Here is a 21,403-nt window from a genome sequence, read left to right as displayed (position 1 = left end):
ACTAAAGGTTGGTTATTTACATTTGCCAAGTAAAGTGTGACAATACACTTTGAAGTATGCACATTTGTACATGCCCAATACCATCTATGGCATATATATATATATATATATATATATATATATATATATATATATATATATATATACACTGCTAGGTAGATGTTCATTGCTGACCCTTATATTGTTTTTACTTTTATACTTGGTCTCTAGCAGGTGTCAGATTTGCAGTAGACTGAACTAACATCTCTACCTGCAGAACAGGTAAGCTGTCCTTGGCTACTCATACACACTCTCATCTAGGTACACTCAGAGGCCAGGTAACTGCTTGATACTGAGATGTCTAGGACAGAGTTATAAACCTCTGTGTCACAGAACCAGCTCAAAAATCCGAGTATGCAACATTTTTTTTTGCCAGCAGAAATATTTCAGTGGTCCTCAAGCGGAAGCTTGTGATGCACCAAGGGAAGTACTACAAATGCTTCATTGTGTAACATTGTGATAAAACAATAACAATGTTAGAAAGCCCAGATATTGTGCAACATTTTAGTATACAAACAGAACATCTACAAATGTTCAGTTATAGAACCCTGTCATGTACCAGCACAAATATTACAAAGGCCCACGTATGGAGACTTACAGTATACAAGCAGAAACATGCAAAAACTCAATGTATGCAACCTTGTAGTTTATCGTCAGAAATGTTACAGTAGCTCAGATATGGAATGTTGTAGTATACCAGCAAAAAGATTACAAAGGACCAAGTATGGAATATTTTCTCTATGGTATTACTTACAGAAATATGAAAGCAAGAGGATATTGTTTCCCTTCCCCTTTTTATTCTGTGTTTTTCTTGTACTATAACGAGAAAAAATTTTAGATTCTATTAATTTAAGCAGCTGTGTGATAGTTAAGCATACACTTATCAAGCATATTGAAAGATTTCATTAGATTAAGACCAGCCATTCTCTTTAAATCAGTGAAACAAAGGAAGAGGTTACAGCTGTGACTTCTCCATGCCACAAATGTTTTGATATCTCACAAAGCCAACCAGTCAGAAGCCAGAATGTGCATTAATATATGTAGTAACCTACTGCTGAATAATCTTGTACAATGTTTATACCAAGGATATACAACTGGATGCTGATTAAAACATTTCAGAAGACACTGTTCCAGATTTATTAGACATATGGCGGCCATGGTGGTCAGTGGTTAGCGTTGCCGCCTCACAGCAAGAGGCTCTTCATTTCGATTCTCAGCTGGGGTGCCTTCTGTACGGGGTCTGCCTGTCCTCCCTGTGGTCATGTGGGTTTCCTCTGGGTGCTCTGGTTTCCTCCCACATCCCAAAGACATGCAGTAGATGGATTGGACTCTCTAAATTGGCCCTAGGTGTGAGTGTGTGCATGTGTGTGTCTTCTGTGGAAGGTTGGGTGCCGGGCTGGCAACTCAACACCATAAAACACCTCTGCCAATCATGAGTGGACAGATGTTCCCCTGTGGCGACCCCTAACAAAAAAGCCGAAAGAAGAAGAAAAAAGAAGATGAAAGACTGCAGTTGCCTTGCAGTATAAATGCAGACAAGGAAAATAAAGAGTGATGTACATATATTTTAACTACATTTCCCTGCTGGCATTAAATCTTTATTGATTCTTGGTAGAGTGTCAATTGCATGAGAGTTGTAGTAGTTAAGTTACTTGTTTCCAAGTGGCAACTTTTGCATCACTTTTCTCCACAGAGAATCACTGATCTCACATTTCCTGCTAGTGCATTGGAAGTAATTAAAATATTTAAAACTCTTTTTCTTTTTTGGTGTTGTACAACCATGGAGTTAATATATATATATATATATATATATATATATATGGTTCTACCTGACATGACTGACAGCTCATATGACTGAAAGCTCACATGGTCGACAGTTCATTTGATTGACATGAATTTTAGGTGGGGGGCACAGCCCCCCATATATATATGAAAGTAAGAGGGTAATGGGGGATGATACTCCCAAATGTAGGTGCAGGAGTCTTGCTCTCCAGAAAAAAAAACTTTGTATCGTATTTTGCATGCAGCTGAAACTTTGACTAGTTTATGTCTGAAGCTCCAGCTGCTTTGCAATTGATGAAAAGTAAAGTAATCAGATTTGCTTCCTGTTCTTTATGAGGAGTTCTGGTTGTCACAGTACAGCCTGTCTCTGGAAAATATTCATAGAGAATAAATATCTCAGCTGCACAAAGGCACTGCTCCTTCCCTCATACAGTAAAATGGCTTTGATCTATAGCAGCTACAGTTGCTCTCTCGGGAACTGTAGTGCCTAAGAAATTGTTTATGCCTATTGATTACCACTAACAAGGCTCACATAGCTGGTGGATGACTCCTCAAATGAATCTGAATTAATTCTGTCTCAAGTGTATTTGGTCTTGAGGTTCTCATGCCAAGCAGGCATACCCAGACTAAAGGAAAAGTTCTGAGAAAAAGATCTGGTCTAATTGCTTAAAACATATTTCACCACTCCAGAAGAAACAGTGATGTGTTGTATGACAGCAGTCAGAGATTGAATTCTGCAGACACAGCATGCAAATTTCATTCATTTGTAGACCATATACTTACCACGTCAGAAAACAGCTTTCGAGCACAACCTCATCTGACAGCCCACATCAAAGGTAATGCAGGTGAGAATAGAGTTTGGATGTTTTCAGAACTGTTTCCTGAATTATACTGTTTTGAAAAAGTTTAGCACTTCAGCATAACCCTGATTTTTTTTTTCACTTGGGAATATCGTATTGTATCTAGAAATTCTCCTGTGTAAAATGTAAACTCTCTGCAAATGCAAGATGACCCACAGATGGAAAAGGTTAAAGAAATAGAGAACAATTTTCTGTTTAAATAAATGCTGCAGTTACTTTTCACATTGCACAATTACTGATGTACAACCTAACTACATTTTCATCTTTTGCATTTCTTTCATATACACATTTTTAAGTCTTTATTGACACTCTGAAATCCTGGCATCTCTGCAGAGTTCAAAAAGTAATATAGCTGGTGATTGCACTTACTAGCTTCCATTTCAGAATCCTCAGTGGAGAGGATAAATCTCTCTAGGTGACGACTATTATCTTATTTACAGCGGGTGATTCCTCGGTTTCACTTTGCAGTGTATATCCCCAGAGAAATTCTTCAGCCTGCAAGACAGATTGATGGTGCAGGATTTGTTTATGGCAGAATGCCGTTGTTCAGAATAACAGAAGGATCTGTGCAGTGTACGAATGCTACTTTTCACATATGCATAAGTGCTGTATGACAATGACCCCCAAACAATGTAAGCAACATAGTTCAAAGACATCATCTTTGTTGTAAACAGTTAAGTTTCAAACTTTACAGCATTCAGTAAATAGAAGATATTTTATGTTCGGCATTAAAAAAAGGAGTATGTAATGTTTTACAGTAAAAAAAAAAATGCTGTGGGCATAGTGTCCTAATATTTATGTTAACTTTTACTGGAGAGAAATATTTTAAATGGAATCAACTTCAGATTTAACTATATTTTAAGGTTTTAAAGTAAAAAAAATGCAATAGGAATAGTGTCCTAATATTTATGTTAACTTTTACTGGATAGAAATATTTTAAAAGGAATCAACTTCAAATTTAACTATATTTTAAGTTTTCACATTTGTATGATAAATATCAGCATATTTATGTCACTTTATTTTGTTTCATTATGCCCTGCCTGTTTCATAGAAAAGGATTGGTGTTATGCAATATACCTTACCAAGAAAAGTTTTGCTGCTACCAAGATTTTAGGAGCATTTCATTCAAAAGAGCTATAAACACATTCTGGGCAGTAGGAGAAATGCTGGGAAATTTCTTGTCCCTGAAAGGAATTTGGCTACACCAAATAAAACAGCTGACAAACTTGAGTTTGTGATTACAAAAATGAATTCACTGGATCATTTTATCTAGCACAACAAACATCACTCAAAGCATCATGGATCACTTCTTGACTTTCTGAACTAGGTTATACTTAAGGCTTTATGGTTTCCAATGGTTTACTATCAAAATTCTGGTGTAATGACTTATTCAAAATGAAAGGATGCAAACAACAACCTCAATTACTCAAACCAACAACGGCAATAATGTTGATAAGTCAAAATTGACATTATCGGCATTACCCGACTTACCTTAACATCTGGAGATGTCCTGTAAATGTCCTGCGGGGGAACAAGCACCCCTGCACCCCCCCACCCGCTGGTAATTATATATATTCTAATTCCAAGATTGCACTAAAGTGAGGAAAAGGGTAAATTTCCCAGTCCCCACTGCAGTGTGCTCTCCAGTAAACAGGAAGGCTCAAAACCATGAATGCAACGTATGTCTCGACGTTACGGAGGAGACAAAAATCCCACTTGAGATTTTAAACTTTTGCACCCATACCTTCAACTATCTGAATGATAGTGAAGTAACTTTCCAACTTTTGATTGTAAACCATTTCCAACATGTCACTGAGAAACCTCACGACCATAAAAGTTTCTGTCTTCACTTATGAACTAGTATCCCTAAAATCAGAGTATTTATTCAACTGAGAGAAGGTATATTTTGATAAACCGCTTCAGAAACCTTTTTTCTCCTCTTTTCATATTCTGCAAACCAAATTCTAACTAAAGAAATGAACATCAATTGGCGCTATTCAAATCTAATAAAGGCATATTAAACATTATGAGACACTTTGGACTAAATGGCAAGATCATGAAATACTTAAATTTTTAGTTTGTTGACCTAACATATCTAAAAGTGCTTTGGGGGAAAATCACATCTAGGACAGTGGGCTCCATTTCCTCAGCAGAATAAACCATTAAACACTGTAAATCCTGTATCCTGCACAGCTTGAGAAAAGGAATAAAATTCAAAATAAATTCTCTCAACAATAGCAGAGAAAAACTAAAGAACCAGAGCATTCACTTTTGTAAAAAATATTTAATATCTACTTTCAAAATATACATTAAACTTTCTAATCCATTTCTCGACAATAGAGATGAAAGTGCTCAATGTTTTAATAAACATGTTATAATAAAATAAAAGCACTTAATGGTTTTAATAAAAAAAATTATAAAGTGAGCTATAGTTGCCTATAATTTAAGGAATAATGTTGTATTTTCATGTTTCCAAGTGGTTTGCTAACTGTGTTGCATTATTGACTGGAGCTAGCCCTTGGACTCCATAAGTAGGCACTTCTGTGGAGAAGATAACCTTGCTCCAAGGCTGGAGTACAGACTATCAATTAAATGGTCTTTCTCTCTTCTGTAATTTGACCCTCTGTTGCCAGAGCTACTATCTCAGATCGGGTTGCCCGAGGTGCAGATGAACTCCTCCTCGCTCTAGAAAAAGGGGACTGATGGAGTTAATGTGCATGGTGTTATGCAATGAAGAAATCATTTAAAGCTAGATAACCTGGAAGAGTTTCGTTACAGATTCCCTGTATTAGTTTGTACCAGTTATAGATAATATTCTTTTTTGCAAGAGCTGTTTCCTTTAAGATTCTCTATTTTGGCAAGTTCTTATGTAACTACATTTTTCTTAGGCACTTTTCCTTTAAATTTTGGTTAGTTTGCATATTGTTTACAAGTAACTAAAAAAAGTAACAAACCATTCTTGCAAACATATTGCTACTGTATTGTTCTTTGAAAAACAGCAGATTTGCAAATATGTTATAGTGCTATATTTATTTTAATTCATTATTGTCTGTATCTGGCTATTTATTTTACATTTGTTTACCGGGATAATTTGTCTAGGCTAGGTGCCCATTTTCAGCGGAAGCCAGGGGAAAAAAATCTTCACAGAGAAATGACAGTACATTGAAATATGACAAGCCACATGATATAGATGTAACAATACACAAATGTAAGATTAAACAATGATTAATAAACGTTGAAACACAGGTGCCTTGTAGGAAGGTAGCTGGAATAAAGAAGCTGAACCACGACAAAGTAAAATCTTTTTTTTAATACAAATGGTACAAACCATTGTGTATTAAAAAAAATAAATAAATAAATAAAAAAAATTTACTTTGTCGTGGTTCAGCTTCTTTATTCCAGCTGCCTTCCTACTGGTGGGCACCTGTGTTTCAATATTTTCAACTTCTGGGCTGGTTTGGATTTATTTGTTTAATGATCAATAAACATTAAAAAATAATAATAGTTGTTCACAAGTAAATAATATGCAATGCTGAGTTATAGATAGGCTGTTGCTTTAGCACCTAAATGCAAGATACAAATTATATGTTTGGCTGCAGACATTTGCATATCAGGTAAATGTTAGTTCCAGCATTGTTTGGCCAGAGAACACTAGTTAAGTAAGTATAGAAGGTCCGAGCTGAGTGCTGGTACTTGAGATTAGCCAGGGGAGGAACATGAGCAGTGCCAGTTGTTAGAAAAGTGGGTCTTGAGGAGTTGTTTGAATTTGGTTGAGTTTGGGGCGTCACTGACATTTTGGGGAATGGAGTTCCAAACTTTGAGATTTGGAAGGAATATAGGGAATCTCTGTGGCTATTAGATTTTGTGACCTTTAATAGGGATATATTGGTGTATTAGAGTTTTGAGGTTAGAGTATGGCTCATTTAAATTTTGGAGAGCTGGGCAGGTTTGGTAATGATGGTATGTGCAGTGGTAATTTGATGAAGAGAGAGGAAGTTGGAAAGTTCAAGCCAATTTAGTTGCTGGTGTGCTGTACACTAGTGAGTTCTATGTGAGGAGTTAGTGGCAAATCTGGCTATTTTATTATAGCATGCTTTCCATCTTGGCAAGGTCTTTTTTTTTAGTCATATTTAGTCATATCATGTGCAGAAAAATAATTATGTGAACATCACTCACTCGTTCCTCTGGGTTAGCTCAGAGTGCACTATACTGAAGCAGTAAGAGCCCTATGATGGTTGCTGTGACAGGTTTTAGCAGGATATATCTGTGCATCCCAGAACTAGCTAATATGTTTCTCTATAAAACTGCCAGGTGAGGTAAAGGACTAGAGTACCTATTGAGAAAGAAAACAGCACTGATTTGGTATGGGTCTTCACATTGTGAAGTACACACAAAAGCGCCCGATGACCTTGCATGTGGCATGTTGAGGTGACCACATGAATAGACACAAGGAAAACAAATGAAAAGTTATGGAAGTTGATGTTTGTTTCAATAGCAGTAAAACTGACTATGATGCTTTCTGAACAGTCTAAAATGAATTATCAGGACCTCTGTAGTCAGTGTTTAACCATTGCCTTAAAACCATCTTAGTGCCATGAGAATGGAGGACTGAGAAGGTCATCCCCCTTTTTAAAGTGGGACCTTCAACAGATCCTGGAAAGAGACCCATTAATCTGACTAGTCTTATTCACAAAGCCACAGAAAGAATTATCATAGAAGTTATCAAGAAGGATATAGACCCCCTACAGACACTAGATCCATCCCAGTTTGGCTTTTGATAAGAAGGTCATTTTTACTGAACTTGGTGGACTTCTTTGAAAAGGTCATTAAGGTAACGGATGAGGTAAAATCAGTACATACTATCCACCTAGATCTATCTAAAGCATTTGATACAATATGCCACTCGGGTATTGTCAGCAAACGTATAGAACTAAGCATAAGCCTCTTTATAACACACTGCATAGCTAGCTGGCTCATATATAGGATCCAAGAGGTTAGGATTGATGAGTCCATCTCCACAAAGAGGCCAGTCACCTGGGGATTCCCTCAGGACTCTGTGTTGAGCTCAGTCCTCTTTGGCACCTACTTCTTGGATGTCAAAGAATGTCAAATGCCTCTGGCTGACCATGTTCATAGATGATTGTAAACTGGGAGCAGTCAGTGAATGAGATGAGAACAACCTACAGGAAAGTCTAACAAAGACAAGCTCTTGGTGCCAAAGCCATGGTTTAAAACTCAATACCAGTAAATGCATAATAGTGCCTTTTGGGAAGACACAGTCCCCAGGTAACTATGTCATCAATAAAACACCCCTAAAAGTTGATTCACTAGCAGGATTCTGGGACCCCGTATAGATAGTAACCTAACATTTGACCTACATTTGTCCAGGTTAGTAAGAAAATCCTTCTATGTTGCTCAATTTATAAGCAAGGGCATGACATCTAGGTCCAGAGAGGTCATCATACCACTGTACTTGGATCTCATCAGACCCATCATAGAGTACAGTGGTGGTGGTATATACCTGACCAGACGATCACAGTAGCTGGAATCATTAGACCCATCATAGAGTACAGTGGTGGTGGTATATACCTGACCAGACACTCGCAGTAGCTGGAATCATTAGACCCATCATAGAGTACAGTGATGGTGGTATATACCTGACCAGACACTCGCAGTAGCTGGAATCATTAGACCCATCATAGAGTACAGTGGTGGTGGTATATACCTGACCAGACACTTGCAGTAGGTGGAATCATCAGACCCATCATTGAGTACAGTGGTGGTGGTATATACCTGACCAGACACTTGCAGTAGCTGGAATCATTAGACCCATCATAGAGTACAGTGGTGGTGGTATATACCTGACCAGACGATCACAGTAGCTGGAATCATCAGACCCATCATAGAGTACAGTGGTGGTGGTATATACCTGACCAGACACTTGCAGTAGCTGGAATCATTAGACCCATCATAGAGTACAGTGGTGGTGGTATATACCTGACCAGACGATCACAGTAGCTGGAATCATCAGACCCATCATAGAGTACAGTGGTGGTGGTATATACCTGACCAGACGATCACAGTAGCTGGAATCATTAGACCCATCATAGAGTACAGTGGTGGTGGTATATACCTGACCAGACACTTGCAGTAGCTGGAATCATTAGACCCATCATAGAGTACAGTGGTGGTGGTATATACCTGACCAGACACTCGCAGTAGCTGGAATCATTAGACCCATCATAGAGTACAGTGGTGGTGGTATATACCTGACCAGACACTTGCAGTAGCTGGAATCATTAGACCCATCATAGGGTACAGTGGTGGTGGTATATACCTGACCAGACACTTGCAGTAGCTGGAATCATTAGACCCATCATAGAGTACAGTGGTGGTGGTATATACCTGACCAGACACTTGCAGTAGCTGGAATCATTAGACCCATCATCGAGTACAGTGGTGGTGGTATATACCTGGCCAGACACTCGCAGTAGCTGGAATCATTAGACCCATCATCGAGTACAGTGGTGGTGGTATATACCTGACCAGACACTCACAGTAGCTGGAATCATCAGACCCATCATCGAGTACAGTGGTGGTGGTATATACCTGACCAGACACTTGCAGTAGCTGGAATCATTAGACCCATCATAGAGTACAGTGGTGGTGGTATATACCTGACCAGACACTTGCAGTAGCTGGAATCATTAGACCCATCATAGAGTACAGTGGTGGTGGTATATACCTGACCAGACACTTGCAGTAGCTGGAATCATTAGACCCATCATCGAGTACAGTGGTGGTGGTATATACCTGACCAGACGCTCGCAGTAGCTGGAATCATTAGACCCATCATAGAGTACAGTGGTGGTGGTATATACCTGACCAGACACTTGCAGTAGCTGGAATCATTAGACCCATCATAGAGTACAGTGGTGGTGGTATATACCTGACCAGACACTTGCAGTAGCTGGAATCATTAGACCCATCATAGAGTACAGTGGTGGTGGTATATACCTGACCAGACACTTGCAGTAGCTGGAACATCCACCAAGGTTCCTTACAAAAAGAATACTGGGAGTAAACACAATGTCCTCTGCTGATCACCTCAAAGCTCTTCCTTTTTACTTGGTATCATACAAACTTCAGAAAGGTGATCTTTGCTTGGTTTACAAGGCATCCCTGGGCCCTGTTCTGATGAACCTTTTGCACATCTGCAAGCCAAACAGCATCAGAACTACTACATCAACAGACCTAAAGTCTCCTTGCAGCATAACTAGGACATGTTGTAGACACAGATATGTTTCTCAGAAAATTCTTAGCCTCTGGAACAAGTTTGTATGCAACTGCAGCTTCTTTTAACTATGAAGTAGGGCATACCTACAAACAGTTTCTTATGTGAATGTAATACATTGGCTAGAAATCAATATTGTCTGGTATCTCTGAACACAAATTAAAAAGTTACACTAGCTCTACACAGTGAAAATCAAGTATGTCAATCTTGAGGCATTCCATGACAACAAAGTGGACATTTTGTAGGTTCATAGGCTTACTGATTGATCCGTAAAGATCTTAAGAAGCTTAACCTTACATTCCCATGGTAGTTTTTAGCCCTTATATTTTTCATTTGAATATTCCATAGATGAGATGTTTTCTCTATCCATGAGAGACAGGGATTCTAAACCAGGGACGCGCTTGCAGTTAACCATCCATTCATCCAAATTATGTTTGAACAGAGCAAGAAAAGTATTTTATTTGGAGTGAAAGATGGTTCCATAGAAGTGGTGTTTTCTTTGATACCAACCTATCCTTCCAACATATTGTATTTATTTTGCAAAAGAGATTGAGATCCCTTGAGTGGATGTTTATGATGCCACTAGACTTAAGAATTTGTAGTAGGTCAGACAGAATAAGGTCTGTTGAAGCTCTATAAGTGACCCAGGGGTGGTTGAACAGGTACATACTGAAAGGGGCATTATACTCAATGATCAACCTAATGAGTGCTGAGCAAAGTGTAACAACTGGATCTGGATGCAACACCTTTAGATATAAATTTATTTAAATATTTTCCCATTGCAAACATTTCTTCAACAGGTATCTTTCATTATCTATATATTTTTTGTACTTTTAAAAATGTTGAGGACTTTCATATATGCTTAAGCTTTATTATTTTACAGTTTTCATTTGCTTGCAGTATTTTGCACATTGCATATATTTTTAATCCATCTGCTTCTCATGTATATGTCATTTATTTCTTTCATGTGTCATAAGAAGTTTGTTTGTGTGTGTGTGTGTGTGTGTGTGTGTGTGTGTGTGTGTGTGTGTGTGTGTGTGTGTGTGTGTGTGTGTGTGTGTGTGTGTGTATATTATACCCATTTCTTTAGTAGATAATGTAACCAGGAAACGGACTTGCAGATTTTCAGTTTTCATTTTAGTAACCTTCTAACCCATAGAATGCCATGACATGCATGATAGTCAGCTTAATTATATTAACCCTGGCACATGATGTCATTTTTATGGTGTCATAGCAGCATGAACAGGTGCATAACTATTTCAAGGAGATTATAGTGATCAAAGCAGTGCTTTAAAGGGTAGACATAGTTTTGCTTCAGCAAGCCGAAAGGGGTTTAAGGCTGACTGGTAAACAATTCAAGTTCAAAGAAGGACTGAGGAAGTTATCTTTGGAAGCTGAAAGCCAAGAAGTGACAAAGTATATGTTATCTCTTGTGCATTAGCAATGCTATTCTGTCTATTATCTGTGCTTAAATTTTAAATTAATTCATCAATTTTATCAGCCTCTTCTGCCACTTTGCATAACCATACACATCAGGTAAATTCTGAAGAGTGTTCATTTTCTTGAGTAGTAACCCCTTTCATAATTTGCATCAGCAAAATATAATAGACAGAATTTATAGGCTTGGAAAGTATTAACTTGTTATCTAACTATAGGGTGCAAAAATATGAAGCATTGTTTGAATTGCTACTGCTTCCATAAAGTTTTAAATCACTGGAATTACAAGTGTACAAAATCTGATCTGTTTTAATTGGTAATAACTATTCCGATCAGTTACAAGCCCTCCTACAACAAAACTGAACTTTGGCTACATGTCTGTATACCATTGTTGTTCACGTTAGGTACAACATAATAAAAGAGTCTGTATGGATTAAGAAAGTAATGAACCTGAAAACAGTGGAAATCTCACTTTTGATCCCTTAACCCCCCCCCCCCCCATGCCACACCACATATACAGTGATACAAAAGTTTTGCAGTAAGACACCTGTCCTTGGTACTGCACAAAAAATTGTATTGTAAGAAAAGTTAAAAGCATGACAGTGTGATGGCAAAAATGAACCTTAAGTGAGACATGGTTGAGATGCACCTGAAATGTAATTTGAACTTTTTTTTAGCTGCCATGTTTATGGAACACTGGAAAAGGAGGCAGATGAGACTCAACTATAGATGGGATCTAACTGGTTTTAACGATGATGAGGTAAGTAGTACTTTAATTCAACCTCATACACTTACAGATGAGACTTAACTATAGATGGGATCTAACTGGTTTTAACGATGGTGAGGTAAGTAGTACTTTAGTTCAACCTCATACACTTATGTGATTGATTTTTCTGTATATCTAGTCATACATTACTTTCTGGCAGTTAGACATATTGACTGAAATGGGCAAGAACCTGCTTTTACGCCTTTCAATTAAGAATGAACAAGAAATTTAAATAAGAAAAGAGCTACAAGTTTTGTTAGAAAATTATTATTTTAATTACTGCACTCTATAAGCCAAACAAGTAATATCCATACCTATCAGCCTCTTGGAGCAAGAAATCTGGGCAAATCAATAAATAATGGGGCAAAAACTGAAAAATAGGGGCATTTTTTTTTTTTTTTTTTACAATATTGCTCTAATAAATTTGAGAGTTGATAGAACAATAGATTTTCAACAAACATGAATTTTCTGAAGGGTATAATCTTTTTATCATCTTTGCCATCAAAGTACAGCATTCTGTAAATTATATCAGAGGTACATGGCTACGTCAGAAAATGATCAAAGGGTGCATTCTGGGTCATTGCTTTAGAAGTTTGAATTAACTTAAATTAAGACAGATATTGCATCACACAGGATCACATCGTCATCATTTATGTTGGCCCAGCATACAGGCCTTCAACACAGGTGGGATGTCTGGAGGAAAGATGCTCTTGAAAATATCAGCTGAAGGAGAGGGAAATGTCTTTTTCAGAATTTCAGAATTCCATATAGAGTCTGGATCTCTCAGTTTTAATTAAAACCAAAACCTCCATTGCTCTCTTAGTAGGGACATTTCTCAGTCAATTCCTTAGTGAATGCTTCAACCATGAAGCAATACTGGACTTTGTGTTAACTGCCAAAGCCAAGAAAATCCACTTCAAAGCTAATAAACTTTCTTGGGCCAGGTTCTTCCATATAGTGTGATTTACTTTTAAGGTGGTCTTAGAACTGCAAATCTTTCTTTAACTATGTCAGGAATTTAAGAAACAACACCCAACGGTGGTCAGAGCTAGTCCACAATACTACTACGACCTGTGACCCAAAGGAAATAACTAATATCATAGCTAACAAATTTAGTGCAAATTTTACTCCTACCACAGTTATAGCTATTCCACAATATCAGCCACCCCACTTTAACATCTTCAGTTAACTCCTACTGACGCTTCTAGGTGTCAAATACTGCCTGTTCATATTTGCATCAATAATTCCAAAACCATGCTATGTACATGGTTTTAAAATATTTCATCTTAAAGTTTACACAATAGCAAGCTCAACTGCATTAATATTTGACCTCTGCCCAGTGCAGGTAAATAGATATTAACTGTTGTTTTTATGATATAATTTGTATAGATATAATTTTCACATTTTTTAAGTATCTAAACAACAAAGTAACATAAATCATTAGCCTCACATGAAAGCTCTCAGCTAGATGAATAAAATGCTGCTGACAGTATGTGTGTAATTTGAGTGGTTGCTGAGATATTGTAAGTTGTTTACAAAATATTACAAATGTAATAGTTACTGTGACTTACAAAATTCAGTTTAAGACCTAGAACCTGAAGAATACTACCACTATAAAAATAGTTTGTGGTGAAAACTTTGCCACGTACACTTCTTTCATTACCCCTGTAGTTCCAGAGATATGAACATTTCTTTGAAATGTGAGGATGTAATTTGATTCTGTCTAAAGGCTTAGGCTACGCCCATTAGAAGTTACAGTGCAAACTTCCTAAGCTCCATTGGAGTGAATGAGTCAATTGCCATGGAACAAGTTCTCTATACCCATTCAAAAATGAATAATACTTCATCCATGGGACCTATCAGTGATAAATACAACCTGTCTGAACCCCCTACTTAACTTCTTTAATCTAAGCCACTCAACTGGTTATATTACTGAAGCCTGGAAAACAGCCATTGTAATACCATTACACAAAAGTGACCCAACCACGGACCCACGTAACTACAGACCCATTAGTCTTACTAGCCTGTGGAGCTTTATGTAAACATATGTAGTGCATTATCTCAGACTTTTATTAATTTGGACATAGAAAATCTCTTAACTCTGGACCCACATCCAATTGACTTTATTAAAGGAAAATCCTGCCTCTCTATCCTAATTAACTTCTCAGAAAATATAACTGAAGCATGGACAGTATATATGCAGTGCATACACCATATCTAGACCTAGCCAAGGCCTGTGACACTATTTCCCAAACAGGCATTATTGATTGGTTTGTAAATCTGAATATAAAAATTGTGTGATGGATAGCTAACTGGTTGACAGAATCCATGTATTTAGAGCCACACCTGCCACTTCTGGAAGATTAAAAGTTACCAGTGGTATACACCACGGGGGCTCAGTTGTGGGCCTTCTCCTATTTGGCATCCATTTCTCAGACCTTCAGGCCTATGGTTAACTAAATCTGCAGACTGTAAATTGTGTGTTATTAGATCTTAAACTGACATGTTAACAACTGGAGCAAGGACAATGGTCTCAAATTAAATGTAAAAAAAATGTAGCATTCCTCATGTCGGTAAACAAAACAGTTTCACTTACCATATAGGAGATGCGCCACTCCAATCAGACACTGTTGTAAGGGACTCCTTGTAGTCTTATCCATTTCTCAATCTATACCTAACTTACTATGTTTCTCTAACTAGATGTTTTACATACAATGTACTCTGTTTGTAGTGCAACTTGTCCTGTAATGTTCAATGACTAGATCGCAACATGCAGTTTACTCTACACTTTGATTTTATTGCAAGATGTCTTTACTGTGTTTATTGACTTATGTTTAACACACTATGTGCACCAAGTCTGTTTTATTGCAAAATGAAAATATTGTACAACTTCTTGATGGAGCTTTTCTCCCCGGGCCACCACTGAAAATGGTCTCTTCTCAGTGCAGTGGTCTTCCCCAGTCACCAAACTGAAATAAATAAATCTGTGTACTCTTGTTGGTGATTCATTATCATTTGACGATCATACTTCCACAGTAGTTTGGAAAGCCTTTAATCTGGCCCTTCTGATTATCAAAGACATCTCCACTAAATCCAAACAAGTCTTAATTCCCCTTTACTCATATCTTATCAGACCCTTTGGCTATTGTGCACCTTTTGGCATGTATTTATTTAAACATACTACACAGACTGAGATACCTGAGTTTCATGACTAAAAAGATCAGTGGCCTCAAAAATCTAAGTTATAAGGAAAGACGGCAAACCGTTTCTCTGTACTCAGTCTCTTGTAGACTCCTCTAGGGAGATCAATGTTTAGCCTTTTGTGCCATGAACATCCAATCCTATTTGTCCTCCTATTCCTTTGCCGAATTAATGGCACCTCAAATGCTTGGTTGAAGGAACTAAACCATCATCAGATAAATATGACATGTTGGCATGATAGAGTCATATCCCAGTGTATCTTTCACCTTTGGAACAAACCATCAAAATGGCAAGCAGAGTAGCACCCCTGCCACCTTCAAGGTAAACTTAGACAATTGGATAGCCGGCCTCAAATTCTCTCCTGGCCTATCTTGTTTTGCTCTCCTTGAGGCTAGAATGAAATTCTGAAGAGGGTTTTTAGCTAGATTTGGTTGCCTAATACTTACGTATGAGCCTTTCAGATTTAGCTTAATAGCAGTACTATACAAATGGTAACACTGTGCACATTGGAGCCGTAATTGTGTGTCATAATGAAAGTGAAAGGAAACGGTAAAGGAACAAGTTATATCAAGGAAATGGTATTGGGGAGTTTACTGCCAATGGAATAAAAGTTGGCCACATTTAGGGAACGTTTGTCCCTTCTATCACCCTGACTTCTTCACATCTCTCCCACATGATCTTGCGCACCCACATCAAACATCCATTCTTCTCTGTATGGAGAGAAGACACAAGTTCTAATCTCTGGACTTACACTTTCCACTCTGCCACATCGCATTCTGGTAACTTCTCTCTAATGTCCTTCCTGATGTTCTTCTGCCTGTATGGGTTCCACCAGAACTACAAGTGGGATTACAGATGTGGCCTGAGCAGGGTCCAGTGGAGTAGGAACATTACTTCTTTGCATCTACAGCCAGAGTCCCTTATAATGCTCAAGTGCACTCTGTTTCTACTGCTACAGCATTCTCACTCTTTCCAGTGTTCCACTCTAGTTGTAAGCAACATCCACCCCCCACACACTTTTTCCTGCTCTTTGCCATCACTTCCAGACCTTCAAGGTGATATTCACACCAAGGCTGTTGTAGCCCACGTGAAGCAATTTCCAGTTATCTGCATTGAATTGCTATCTGTATGGCATATACACTGTAATTTTCCTACAGTGAACTCAGTCTTTCTTAAGTTTTCCTTAGACCCTTCTCCCCATCTTCAGCTGTTACACCTGTTTTTGTGTTGTCTGCATATAGGCTCAAGTCTGACCACCGTAGGACTGACCATTTTCATTATTCATGACGGCGTACCTTTAAAGACACCTGCTTAACTAAACTGCAGTCTAGTTTTTCGACTTCTGGCCTACCTCACATCCACTGTTGTTTCCCTAGCAGCTGCCTATAGAGCACTTACACAAAGGTTTTGCTAAATTCCAGGTGGGCCTGCCTACCAGTACTTCATTGTCAAGTACTGTAATCAGGAGCGGCCTTAGGTCAACTGGTGCCCTAGGCAAAAGGGCTCCACGGCGCCCCCCACCACACCTCCTGGTGCTCCCATCCTGGTCTAGCTACATTAGATAAATACTGGAAAAGTGCCCCTGCTAGAGCAGCGCCCTAGGCGGCTGCCTAGTTGGCTTATGCCTAAGGCCGGCTATGACTGTAATATTCCAGTCACAAAACTAGATTAAGTTTGATAGATATTCTTGCCATGAAGTGAAGTTGATTTTTGCCTAGTCCTTCCCTCAAAATTATTCTATTACTTTCACTTAATACACTGTTGTTAGGATCTATGACTTTTTTCCCCACAATCCTCCCATCTCATGGTGCCACACTTGTCTTCTTGTCCCAGGCAGGTTTGTTTTGGGCATTGATCTTTTCAGGACTTGCTTCAGGGAGATCTACTGCACACTGACCAGATTCACAGAGACTCTGGGAGAAGCCTATCCAGTCTCTATGCTTAAGCTTTCCTTAGTACAGTCAGATCATTTTCCATCACCTCTCTCTCTCTAGTGGCATGTCCATCCACTTCTTTACCCATTCTCCCCAGCATGACACCATGTTTTACTCTTCCTAAATTAAGAGTGAAGCAAAGTATTAATTTAGTACCTCATTCTTTTCCCTGTCATCTGTGATCTTATACAGTACTTGCTGAACCTGGCCTTCTCTGTCCCTCCCTTCCTCCTTTCTAAAATACAGCAAAGACTCATTTTGTTCCCTCTCTTTATTCCTTCTGCTCATTTCGGCTTGGATGTTTGCTACCCCTCACCTCTTTTGTCTCCTTAATGCTGCTTCCTCTTCCTCCGTATGGGATGGTATTCCTCCTTGCCTCCTCACTAATATTACATTTGGTGCTTTCTCTTATTTGGAGTTCAACTACTACTCCATCCTTTCCCAGTTTGTCTTTCCTAAACAACCATGTATTCCCCCTGGAAGGTATTGCTTTAACACGAGAAATATATGCCATCTCTTTACACATTACTGCTCATTCTTCAAACTTCCTACAATACTCCTTGCATCATGTACGATACCATACAGCTATGCTTCAGCTCTGGGTCTTATTTTATGTCCCAGGTACCCTTGTACTAAATGTACAGAAATGCATCAGTCCTACTATTCCCCACTGCTCAGAAATTTCAAATATTAATTTGTCTGCTATTCCGGGTAAACGTACTACTACTGATGTACATTCCCACTGAACAGAAAATAATTTCCAGATAAATCTTTTCAAAAATTTTTTCTATATATAAGCTTTCAGACCAAAAGCAGATCTACAGTTTATTTTTGAAACTGTACCTGCCATAGAACTATTTCTGTTATTCATTAAAAAAATTTTGTTTGAGGTTTTTGAAGCACAGATACTAATCCAACATGAAGTTTATGTCCAGTGAACCCTGCAGTTTCTCAGAACTAGAATATTTCATTTAGTGGACAGGAAGTATTAAAATCATGTCTTGGCTACACTTGTAAGAAATGAAAAATTGTTGGCAAACTTTTTTTTTCTGAATGGTCTAGAAAGTATCTTTTCAAACAACACACTGAAGTAATGTTTAAATCTAGGCCAGTTTTAATAATACAAATGCGTATTACAAACAGATACAGATACCCAGTATTTCAACTGAAATATCTTTAAATAATTTCTTAGCTAGCAGGAAATGTATTTTCTTCTTTGAAAAGGACAGTGTTCTGTTTTTTCTAAAGCATGTTTCTTCTATGCAGTCTTTGTTCCTCTAATCTTTTGCAATAAATAACAAAGGCTAAAGCGTTGCCAAAACTACCACTGTTATAAATAACAATCATTTAGTAAAGGGCATTCTCAGGTAATAAAAAAAGCTTCAGGTTCTAGTTAACTAATAACACGTCTTCCTACCTTTTTCACTATATAAATATATGTGTGTGTGTGTGTGTTCGCACATATCATATGGGTCACTCCTCAAATAAAACCACTGTATTTCTTATATTTCTTATGCACTGTTAATAAAACCGTATTGCAGTGTAGTAAATCCACATAAAATAGATTAAAATGCATTAAATCTCCTTATACCAAAATAAAGATTCCATTTTTCAACTTATGGACTGCAAAATATATTAATAAATTATTCTAAAACCCAGACACCTTGATCAATATGCCAATGGGAATGGTCTGCTTGGAGTCCCCAGCAATACAGCGTTTTCCTAAACAGCTAGGGATGGAATTCCAGGAGGGGGATACAGCCAAAGCATATGAGCCAACACTTGATATCTGCTTTCTTACAGTCCAAAGCTTCTCACTGGCTGATCAAAGCTTACAAGTCTAGTATTATGGACTGATAGCTATTTTCAGTATGCCAGTCAGTAGGCATGCACGGACAAAGCTGTAAGACTACAGTTTTGAAGATGAAATTTCAGGGAGCCTGTAGATATTACAAGGTTCAATGAACTAGGAAAATGCAAGCAGATGTTGGATTTTATCTGGTATTTTTGACTGCACTGCATATTCCCTGGTGTCAGCGAATGTCTGCTCCAGAAGCATGAGATATGCTCATTACATTAACTGAAACCTCAACGTACATTTTAGCCAGTACACTCTGCTGAAGCATGATCCCTCTAAATAATTTGGAGATAAGAAGAATCCACTTAAGAAGGTACCATCATGAGCTCTGAATTTCATGGATATTGTGTCTGCTGATCCTGACATTAACAATTTTAGGCATGTAATGAAAACTATTAATACATCCACCACTTCACTGTGTTTGTGGGACAAGGGCTGTGGCTGAAACAGGTCCCTTTGGACAAGATCACATCCTGGGTTAATAAAACACAAAAGCAAACAAACAAAAAGACAAAAATAACTAAGTATTATCTGTACAGCTAAAAGTTATCAATATAATATTATACTTCTCAATACCTATATGTACTAAATAAATGAAGAAAATGCAGACAATTAGTGTCCAACAAATCAGAGCAAATAAACACAAAATTAATTTCAGAGTACTCTCTGAAAACGGCTAGAGATGTAAAACAAAGCTATATGTAATGTCAATATATTAATTTTAACTGAATGGAAGTACTTAAAGGAACCAGACAATTTAAGCTTAAACTGAAATCATAGCATTGTGAAAGTCTCAGTACTCTGCCAAAAATGCAGTCTCAATAAATGTTAAGAATTGAAGAAGATCTCATCAGGACAAGAATCACTAACAACCATTCAAGCAGTAAATAAAGGTACTAGCGCCTAAAGACCTCCAAGCTCTCTATGCAGTTAGTTACACTTCATCTTAGGCAAAGGCCAAGAAGTTATGAAATGTCAAGACACTGCAAAATGAGACTTTGAACCAACTACATCAGTCAGGACCAAAACTAATGACTATATCCATAATCTTAGTGAACCACAAAGGCAAGAAACTGTCCTAAATGAAATTGAGGAAATTTATCACTCCATTTGATTATGTCAGGTTTCAAAGAATAACACAGTAGAATATTCACCCTAGATTAAATATACTTCATCAATAAAAAATTGAATCATCTCATCAGATTATTCTGAAGGGAAAAAAAAAAACATTCCTCAGGCAAACTGGGTTACAAAACCTTCTAACAGTCCATAAATCAGTTTTCTGCCTTTTTTTAGATCTGTGATGTCCCTACATAGCCATTAATGTCTTTACTCAAGAATCAGAGACAAAGCTGAAAATTAATGGAGAACAAAGGCACAGAATTAGGGATGATCTTTAAATGTTTGTCTTATTCTTTTAAAAAAGTTAAAAGTACAACAGGTTTTGCTAGAGTGTTGCTTTATAGTGCAGCACAACATGTCAGATCTACACCAGGGCCACCCCCATGTCACAGCTTCAGTTGAAGTTCAGTTTGGATACAATGCTTATTACAGTATAATGCTGGATTATCAATGGTTATTATACAAATTTCAATTAAAACATTAATAAAACAGTTTTGCAGCACAAAAGATGCATGGGATGGGTGGAACACTAGACACCAGAGAGACTCTTTAAATTATACCGCACTGTAGTGCCACTTAAAAAGTTACTAGAACAACAGTGTTACAATGCAAAGATATAAAACATATTGTGGGTAACAGTGGATACCAGTGATACTCATTAGCTATTACCTAACTCATTAAAACAGAAAGGGGTTAAACCCCGTACCACTTATAGAGGGCAGACAACATGGATAATATTTAACTCTTGCTGCCAGTCACATAAAAAAATAAATAGCAAGGGGGACAAGCTTTGAACCTCTTACCCTTGGCTGCTGGATCACCTAACAGTGGTTTAGTGCTCTGACAACAGAATGACTTTTCTAGATGGATGCATTATTTAATTAATGATAAAACAGTGCAAGAAACTTCTCTGTGTAGAAGATTTTCAATCCATATATATATCTAGTTAATCACTGTATATTAATCAGATCAGATAATGGTAGTAGAAGTAGCAAACTTAAACTCATCAAAAAATAATAAAAAATATATAATTTTAAATATTATACAGGATTATTAAGTATTCAAACGTAATCTAAGCAGGGTAGATGGTCTGTCTCCAGTCAAAAATCC

The 21,403-nt window shown here is 37.6% G+C and overlaps 1 protein-coding gene across 5 annotated transcripts in view; it reads left to right on the top strand.

Annotated features, from left to right (window-relative positions):
• The window catches only part of ANO1 (anoctamin 1), a 1,045,885-nt gene that overhangs the window by 783,076 nt on the left and 241,406 nt on the right, over positions 1–21,403 (top strand). For all 5 annotated transcript variants that reach the window (XM_044082585.1, XM_044082589.1, XM_044082584.1 and 2 more), the window contains one exon: positions 12,090–12,172. In XM_044082585.1, coding sequence (XP_043938520.1) covers positions 12,090–12,172 — 83 coding nt within the window. The remainder of the gene's footprint in view (positions 1–12,089; positions 12,173–21,403) is intronic.

This window comes from Protopterus annectens, chromosome 9.part0, assembly GCF_019279795.1.
Source record: "Protopterus annectens isolate FY-2018-M chromosome 9.part0, PAN1.0, whole genome shotgun sequence".
NCBI lineage: Eukaryota > Metazoa > Chordata > Ceratodontiformes > Protopteridae > Protopterus > Protopterus annectens.
Note: the sequence above shows the minus strand (reverse complement) of the source record. Positions and strands in the feature narration are given on the sequence as shown.